We start from the raw sequence: 10221 nt of genomic DNA, 5'->3' as shown, positions 1-10221 counted from the left end.
TTTGTTAAAAAAAAACAGGTGTGCTAATGTAATTATAAACTTTGTTTGGCTCACAAAAATTTGGTTACAAAGTTACAAGTTGAATAATAAATAAAAAACTGTTTGTACTTTTCACAGCTCCAAGATTAATCAGGTCAAGCTATATTCACAGTTCAAAGCATGTAAATTCATCATAATGTTTAGTCTGTATAACTATAATTATGCATTAATTGTTTCAGACCGTACATGCTTCTTAAAAACTACCATTGTTGGTGTTGTTGATTGTTTCTGATAATGAAAAGATATATATTTTGAAGCATTCAACTTTGCTTTTAGTTGTAATAGAATCTGTACTCTTATATTCAAAAATTATTGTCTACTTAAACGACAATATTTTTGATGAAAACAGTCAAAAAACTCTTTAGCTGGAAACGTGTAGAATCGCTTAGAACTTCAGAAACTCACGATGCGTTTTGAATAATCTATTTGTTATCTGTAACATTTTAATACAAAAAAATGCTGCAATGTAATTGCGTTAACAATCACTTTAATTTAAATTTGTAGTATGAGTTAAAAACGACTTACTATTGAATTCAGATGCAATAATTCCAATTTCAAATTATGTCCTTTTGATCTGACGATTATAATTAAATTTTGAATTCGCAGAAAAGTTGGGCCACCGATTTCTTCTACAATGAGTAGCATTTTATCGTCAGTAACCTCAACAAAATCGCGAGGACCTTCCAATTCCGCAACATCGTCAAGTCTCTCGAAACCAGAAGAAAGACGAGGTTCCAAGGGTTCAGGAAGCATCGCAATGACCGCAAAACCGCTTGCCACAAATAATAATAAAATAAACTCTCCTGCTACTAACAAAACTCAGCCTCGAGCGAATATTGACTCCACTAAAACTGTTTCTCAGACACCTTCGAAATTTCCCAGGTCGGAATCGAATGTCTCAATCGAATCTAGTGGGTCTGGGACGTCGTACAAAATGAATGGACATGTTTTAAAGCCACACCAGCTCGCAGTTTTCCAAGAGGCTTTCAATATGTTTGACAAAGTAAGTTAAGCAGCAAAAATAACGAATTTATCGAGTTAATAAAAATTAATTCAGAAGGAAAAGTTATCGATCAACTATATTAAAATGCAAAAAAGGAGTTAAGCAATATTATTAAAAGATCAAAAAGTACTTTGGTATTCTTGGATAGCTTCTCCGAAAGAAGCATTTGGAGATAGATATATTTGGCCTAGCTAATGGAACAGAAGTGAACTTTCATGCCAGATTAAAGAAAATGCACCCATCTTGTTTACCATACAAACGAAATGGAAGCGGGTACATAGATTCTTTGACCAAACGCGAGAACAAATTTTTCTCTGCGGTCAAGTTTACCTGTTAATTTTTGTTACTCTAATTCAACGTAGAGAAAGATGAAAAGTTGAGAAAGTTGAGTGAAGTTAATTCTCAGCAATCCCAGCGATAGTTGGCAACTAAAAATTATTCTTTTGTCTTCAGTTCTCCTAAATGCAAATCTGTGCATACTTTAAATTTAATTCGCTTTCTTTCAGCTAAACTTTGACATTTTCAAAGAGTTACTTTTAAAAAATGTTTTTTTAATGCTCTAGTATTCTCGAAAAAACAACTTAAAACTAAAAATCAAATCAAACATAATCATCCGACCCCGCCAAACCATATTCGTGACTCATTTGTCTACCAAAGAAGGACGAGAATGAGAATATTTGAATTTTGATTCCAACTATAGTCTTAATCTTATTTAGAAATATTAGAAATTTTAACTTACAGTTGAATCAAAAAGGAACAAATTGATTAAGGTTAAAAATTGATATAAACGAATGCTCAAGAAATGGTGCTGTGAATCAATACAATAGAAGATATCTAATATGAGAGTTAGATTATGTGAAGTAAAATCTTCCCTGCATATCTTGAATAATTATGATACCTCTGTAAGTGTGAATGAATTCTTAGAAAAATCCAAATATATTCTATATACGGTAAGCCCTGCGACTGATGTCTAGGATTGTTTTTGCAGAAACAAACCATATTGGGTAACCCTTGCGACCTCCACCATAAATTTTAGTGCTAAGATCAGTTTTATCTTGATTTTTTTTTGCACTGACAATTGGTAAAGAAACAGATGAATTTTGAGTCCTAAATCATCCCTAAATTCAAATCGCCATCTTGATCTACTATTCAGATCTCTCATTCAAATCATTAAATTTTATCGCAAAATACTTCTTATTGTTCTCTCTAATTGGGAAAAGATTTCCTTCTCTTAGTTAAAAAAAACCTTTTTATTCCGCCTGCGATAGTTCATAACCCAACAAGTTATGCACACAGCAGATTTCGAACTCATAAAACTATTTTCTAAAACAAAATCTTGTTGCTGAAAATAGTCTTTTTTCGCACAGTACCTTTTCTTATCACAACCGTTTTGCCTGCTCACTCTATGTTGAGTGAAGCTGCTGACCTAAACAGAAAAGCACCTGACTTTCCAATCTGGAGCACAAAATGATGGCATTGATGTAGACGATGGAGCTTTGAAAAGCACTTCTGAGGACAGAGGAGCAACCCATTGAGCCTGCATTGCTTGTCAATGGGGCATGTAATGAGGAGAAGAAGAACCACAAGTTGCTCAAGGATTGATATGAGAAGGAAGTAGCTGACATCAAGGAGAAAATAAACAAAGTGCCATGCTATTTGAAGCAAACTCTAGATAACACAACATGTTGATGAGACAAGAATGTGTAGCAGCAGACAGCATAGGAGGTGGAGCAAATGCTTTTAAGCTTTTGCAACAGATTCCGGATTTAGAAGACGCTGACAGTGGTTACTTTGGTGGCACAGCGGGCTCGACTGCAGCTCAGAGGTTCTGAGGATTTGAACAATTATCACATAAGAAGACAGGAGCTGCTCACAAGGCTACAAAAATAGGGGAAACAGTATCAGAGAAGCTCCTCAATACCTTGGCCCTCAATGTTTTGCCAAAGATGTATGAAAGTTTCCTTATTCAAGAAAGCTGCAATCCCGCAACAAACTTCGCAGAGCTGAGAAAAAGGCTGCAGTACTTTCATGAGAGCACGGCACTAAGACGGAGAGGACAAAGTGATTCAGTGGCGCTAGCAGTGAAGCGTGATTTCATGAAGGGGTCCAGATGTATGTGGGATTCGAGATTACATTGCCACGAAATTCAGAAGAATTGAGACACCGCAATGCAGCCAATGTGCCGAGAGGTATCACCTAGCCAAGGCATTCAGGAGACAAGGAGATGGAGGCAAACTGGAAACATTGGCAATGTATCTGACATTGGCTACGCTAGACGTGGAAAACTGGGGCAGCTCTTCCTCAGTGGAAGATATGAGGCATGATAGGGAACAATGATTTTAATGACTTTTTTGTGAAAACGTCAACACGTTTATGGATTTTGTGCCCATTCAATCAGTGGCCACAAAAACCAACGGAGAGGCTTCCGCAAAGGTGGACTGAGGCTGTGTGAGTATCAGCATACCCTCAACCAGAGGGGAATTATAATTTGAAAAAAAGTAATTTTGTGTTCAAATATTCTACAAACCTCCTATCAATCTCAAGATGAGCCGATTGGGTACATAGCTTCACTTTCGAGAAACGAAAAAGCTATATAAAACCCTATAAGTGAATTTTGGTGAAAAACTTTCTTTCACCTACCCTTCAGCATTATAGACTTGAAGATGACCCTCCAACAGCGTAGAATGTGACAGTGAGAGGAGGTGGCACGAACTATTTTGTCATTGGAATCACCCGCATCTGGTCTGAAATGCGCTAGAGATGGTGGGGGAATTTGCATCTGTGTGCAATGCGTGCGCATTAGCCAAGATAACAAAGACTCCAGTACGAATCAGGGCAAAGCAGAGGAGAAAATGAAAACTGTGTTTACAGACGTAATGGACCATTCAGAGTAGAGTCACTATCAGGGTTCCGATTCTGCAATGTGCTCACAATGTCATTTTTGCCGGCTTGCTAAATGAAGGGAGTAAAGCAGTGGCCAGCCTGAAGAGGTTTGTTCTCAGTGAGGGGATGCTCAAGAACCTGAGACAAGACAATGCAAAGGAATTTCTCTGAGTGCCCTTCGAGAAGTAAGGTTTAGAGGTAGTTATTCTAGAGGGGAACACCAAACCAGAGACGCCACCAGCAAATGTGTTCGCTGAGAGGTACAAAAGGACATTGCTGGAGATGGTAAGATCTTTAGTCATTGACGCAGGCTTCCAATAAGTATGTGAGGAGCCGCAAATCTCCATGCAGCGAGGATCAGAAACTTGGTTTTGGGACGGACTAGTTGAAGAGAATTGTTCAGCAGAATTGATGCGAGGTTTCAAAACCTAAGCTTTTATTTTGTAAACGTTCATTTTTTTGGTTTGAAAAACTTCTCGAGGAAGGAACACAAAGATGCCAAAATTTTGAACACGAGTCACCGGAAGGAAAGTTGAGGTTACAACGAGGGCGTTAATGGATACTTTTTTTCATAACGATCTCAAGCAAGATGAGTGCAGTTCGAGATGTGATCAACAGGGAGACCGAAGTGGGGGCCAGTCTCTGAGAACCGTGAGATGGCTGACCTTATAGACGATGAGTCTTAGCACCTTGGTTTCTGGCACCCTGATGATGGTTATTAAGATGATGGCAATAAAACAAATGGTATGCGCACACAGTACGAACCCTCAAAAAATTACAAAGACACGAGATGACTTGGGTACTCAGGAAGCAGCACTAGATGAAGAGCTACTGCATGAAGAGGGAGTCCCAGAGACTCAGAGTCAATGGATGACTGTGGTACAAACAACCTCTTGCACTCAGAGATAGTTGGGTTTATTTAAAGATGCGCTGGAGCAAGTGGACAGAGCAGAGCCTTGACGAAAGACGCGAGTAGGAAATATTTTGCAACTATTTAAGAAGTCAGAATCCATTTTTTTGCGACCGAGATTGACTTCGAGGAAAACAAAAAAATCTGCGAGACCAAGCGAGGTGACTAGTGGGGCCAGTAGCATCAAGGAGCGAAAAACAAGGTCGAGGCTTTCCAAGGCCACGACATTTGGGATCTAGTGAGACCACCCAGAGACAGAGATGTAGTCAAGGACAAAATTGTCTTCAAGCTGAGTTTGGGAACCAGCAGTCAAATTGACAGAAACAAAGCACGCCATGTGGCAAATGCCTTCAAAAAATGGAAAGACTGGACTAATTGGAGATATTCACACGCAGCTGTAAGTCGGAGACATTCAGGATTTCAGTTCAACTATCAGCAAAGCAGGGGAATGCTTTTTGTGATTTTTTTCATATCTTTTCTTATAATTTTTTTTTGCTATTATTATTATTACTATTATTATTTTTATTGTTATTGGTATTATTTTTCTCACTTTTTTCATTATTTTTTATTACTTTTATTATAATTATTATTATTATTATTATTTTTATTATTACTATTATTATTGTTATTGTTTCAAAATTAATTTTTTTAATGATTATTTCTATCATTATTATCATAAAAATTATTAATTTTTTTATTATTACTATAATAATAATAATAATAATAATAATAATAATTGTTATTATTATTAAAATAACTATTGATATTATAGTTTTAATATTATTATTATTATTATTATTTTTATTATTATTGATATTAATATTATTATTGTTCTTATTTTTAAAAATTATTATTGTTATTATTATTATTAAAAATTTTGTTATTATGTTTTTAATGTTGTTATTGTTATTATTAGTGTTATTCTTTTTCTGATTATTTTTATTAATTATTATTATTATTATTATTATTATTATTTTTATTATTATTATAATTATTTTATTATTATTATTATTGTTATTATTATTATTATTATTATTATTATTATTAATATTATCTCTATTATTGTTATTTTTCTGGTTATTACTTTTCTGATTACTATTATTATCCTCATTATTATTGTGAATAAAATTGAAATTAGTGTTTTTATCATTATTAGTATTATTATTGTGATACAGAACCCTCTCTACTGATAGAGAAATTTCTCCAGCGAAACCTCTTCACACAAACTCTGAAACCAAGCACTTGAATGTATTGATTATAAATATTTGTGAACTCTTTGTTATACTTTAACTACTGTTGCACTGTGAACAATCATTTTTTTCAAGTTCAAACTGATCATCACTTAAATTGGTTATGCAATGCTGCTCTGCTGACGAATAGGATATGGCCTAAGAGTAAAGATGTGCGTGACTCTTCCGAAAACAGAAAACTAATTCAATTTTCTACAATTTTCTTGTTTTTTAAGCCTACTAGCTTTTGCTATTTTTACTTACCAATTGGTTAAATTTGCTCTTTTAAAAAAATGATTTTTTCAATTCGGGTCTGGAGGATAGTGGGTTCCTCAGGGTCACTTCAGACTTGTCTACTGCTCGTCACCAAAATTGTTCTGCACGGGACGTTCATAACATTACCGATCCAATGGGATCGAAACTCTACGTTTCTGGAGTGAAAAATGTCGTATTCGCCGATTGATGTTCAGACGGGTGTAACTTTTGGCAGAACATGGCTCAGTCAGCAGTCAAAACACCTCTGGGATTAGCCCGGTTCTGGGACAGTTGTGCAAATCCTATAACAGAAATGACAAACTGGTTAGGAACACTAAAACTGGCAGTAATGGCTGGAGAAAATCCACACGTAGACAAGCTATAAAATTTAAAACCAGGAAGAACAGATCTGCTCTATCCAACTCGTCCTACATACGAAGACCCATTGGAGGGTGATACTGAGGATGAAAACAGAACAAGAGAAATAAAAATGAAAGAAGAAGAGTAGGTTGGCAGAACGAATGCTTAGCAATTCAGACGAAAGTACTTATAGCAGGTAGAGAAAATTCCCGTGGGATGAGGCAGAAGCTAAAGTAAAAAGTCTTATCTTCCTATACTCCCAAGCAGCAAAAAGTTGCCACCAAAGAAACCTTCACAGAAAAATAGACAGATGTACAACAAAAAAATTAGTCCACCAACTAATAATTACATTTATAATACCAAATATTATTACATTCAACCGTTTTCAATTATAAACACCACACAACAATCAGACGAATCAGTCAAAAAATTTTAAAGTCACTTAAGTGAACTTGGACCACATACTAGTTCTGGAGAACTAGAAGTAGACATCGTAAAAGATCAATTGATAGCTAACATGAAAAACTCATTCGGATGGAGCTACTTTCAGAAGTACCTAACACAATGTAAGTACTCATCTGCGCATTTAACAGAGAACGTGGTCAAGCACAACAAAGAAACACACAATGTTCAGCAAATTTAGCTTTATTTAACTTTTGCAAATAACAAGAACACTTTGCAGCAGTTTGCCAATCAGTTAAAAAAAACTAAACTAGATTTTTCCAAACAGTAAAACAAACAAACAACCAACAGGTTACAACACAAATATTTCACAAAAAAAGTCAGACACGTGAAAAAAAACACGTCCATAAAAATCTGGGGAATAAGAGGAGTCAGGGGACGCAGAAGCTGCTCTCTATATCAGAGATAAAGCTAATGAAAAGAATAACGTCATAACCCGGAAATCGTTTTAAAACAGGGGAAAAACTTCAACCAAGGATGGGACGGTGAATTCTGGGTAAAAACGCTCACACAAAACAAAAAACTACACTGGATAGCGGAATTATGAGCACCCAAATCATTCATAATTAGGTTTTTAATTGGGGAGGAATCTAGCTCGAGGAGAGTGTGATACAGAAACCTCTGCACTGGAGAACAAAATCTGGCATCAAGCACTTAAAAGTATAAATTACAAACACTTGAAAACTCTATGATGTATATTACCTACTGTTTTAGCAAAGTTTTTACATAATCACAGTTGCACTGTGAACAATCATTCTGTTCAATGACTAACTGACAATCAAACAAATTAGATATGCAGTGTTGCTCTGCAGACGCATAAGATGTGACGTTAAAAAAAGGATCTGCGTGGCCCTTCCAAAAACAGAAAACTAATTCAGGTTCTACATTTTTCTTGTTATTCTTAAATAAACTAGCCTCTATTAATATTACATACCAATTGGTAAAAATTACTCATATAACTCAGACTAATTATATCTATTCGAATCTGGAGGATAGTGCCAACTGGTACTCTGTCTAAATCACGAAAAGCGTGAAAAGCTAAACGCAGTCTGCCTTAAGCGCCTAATTCAAACAATAAAAAGACGCCTATCAGTGCTAAACAACGACACCAATTGGTCACAGATAACACTTGCAGACAAAATCGCTGAAATAATACAAGAAATCAAATTAATCCCAAACACAACAACAAAAATAGCACCATACACGGCACACTTCGGGAGAAAAATTAACACCCAACTTTCCAACATAATCACAAAACCATCACACAATAAACCGTCGTACAAAAACATAAAAAATTTCTATTTAGACAAGAAGAGAGGCCTCAAACAACCAATGCTAAATGCAGAATCCATATGGAATATCGAGACCGATTCGGAGCCCGAGCTTGATATCAGATTCAACGAAGACATCCCTGACGACGAATCTGCCTCCGACAACTCAACTCTCCAGAATGTCAAGAAGAAAGCAGCGAAACGTAAGCATACATCACCTATTAAATTTACACCAGATAAACTAATGATAACATTCGGAGATAAAACCACAACAATCAATAACACAAGAAAACAAGTAGCACGAAAAACACTCGCACGTAGAGCGACCAAACCCCGAGGCACACTTAAACCATTATGGAATATAATACCAGATTGTACAATCACAAATTACTCACCAACAACAATAACACTAGACACACACAACCGCAAAGACACGGTAATCAGAAAAAAAATGACCTAGCTATAGTAATTGAAACAAAACCCAGACTAATACATTTTGTAGCATGTAAGACCGTACGAGAATGAAAAAGTAATCAAGAAAAAATAAAAGAGTTTCTGTTAACAGAAAAGAAGAACAACCAGAAGACGCAAAGCAAGGAGAAACAACAAGAGCACAACCCCGTCACAACAACCCATATGGATCAACCTGTCCCAAGCACATCCCAATGGAACTACGGACAGACGGACCAACCCGGTCCAAGTGGATCGCAAAGGAACCAACCAAACTAAAATCCAAAACAACCAAGACGAAAAGGAACTGCACCAACCAAGCACACCTACAAACCCAACAAAGACTTCGAGGAACGCTCAAAGGAAACAGACCCGGCCCAATCAAGTCTCGAAAAGGCAAAACAACGCCAAAAACAAAAAGCCAACTCACCCCGCATCCAATTGGATATGAAGAAATTGCAAAAGGACCAATCGGTGGAAATAATCAACCTGGCTTCGGACTCCTCCCAAGGGAGCCCACTACAAATTTTCACCTCTGACAACCCCAACGCATTCAGGAACGACAATGCAAAAAGTAAAGACAACAGCCCAACAAAAAGAGACGCGAAAATTGACAAAATAATTAAAAGAATCACGAACTCACCAAAGAAGACGACAACAGAACCGGAAATGGACCAAATCATCACGATCATTCCAGCATCAACCTCAACACCAATTGGCACTAACAACAAATACACACCACAACGAGACACTGACCAAGAAACAACAAAACCAACTGGCATAGACAACATCATCGAACAAATCCCAACACCATCAAACGACAAAACACAACCACATCCACAAATAATCAAGCACTTAGTAGACCCACCAGAAGAACGTCAAGACACAAACACCGATAGAGACAATATACACACGGAGGAACAGGACGACGACTACTCAACAACGAGTTCTATATCGTCATTAAATACGGCGGATATGGAAGCCCTCAGCAAGATTTTTGATTAAAAGCAAAAATAAAAAGACGAGGGGGAAGTGTGGTGGCGGATCCACCCGGAGAACCTGTAACAAAGTATCCTACGTACTAATATAAACTCTGATAAACTATATTACTTATTTTTAAACTCCTGATGGAATGAAATCATACTCTTTGTTGTTACTTTAGTTAGATTACTATCACCAATAGGTGATAACGTAGTTGTAAGTTTTGAGTGACAGCTTTGTTACACACTGTTCATATAGTGCCAACTGGTACTCTGTCTAAATCACGAAAAGCGTGAAAAGCTGAACGCAGTCTGCGTTAAGCTCATCGAAAGAAAGTTGCAAATTCAAGTTTTGTGCTTGCTCTTTTATTACCGTTTC

At 36.5% G+C, this 10221-nt stretch overlaps 1 protein-coding gene across 1 annotated transcript in view; it reads left to right on the top strand.

The window, feature by feature from the left end:
• Nucleotides 1-323: 323 nt before the first annotated feature.
• The window catches only part of LOC142344120 (calmodulin-like), a 123584-nt gene continuing 113686 nt past the window's right edge, over nucleotides 324-10221 (top strand). The window contains exon 1 of the mRNA XM_075395624.1: nucleotides 324-1042. Within this exon, the coding sequence (XP_075251739.1) occupies nucleotides 674-1042 (369 nt within the window). The 5' untranslated portion in view covers nucleotides 324-673. The remainder of the gene's footprint in view (nucleotides 1043-10221) is intronic.

This window comes from Convolutriloba macropyga, chromosome 8 (genome assembly GCF_964194025.1).
Source record: "Convolutriloba macropyga chromosome 8, txConMacr16.3, whole genome shotgun sequence".
Classification (NCBI taxonomy): Eukaryota; Metazoa; Xenacoelomorpha; order Acoela; family Convolutidae; genus Convolutriloba; species Convolutriloba macropyga.
Note: the sequence above shows the minus strand (reverse complement) of the source record. Positions and strands in the feature narration are given on the sequence as shown.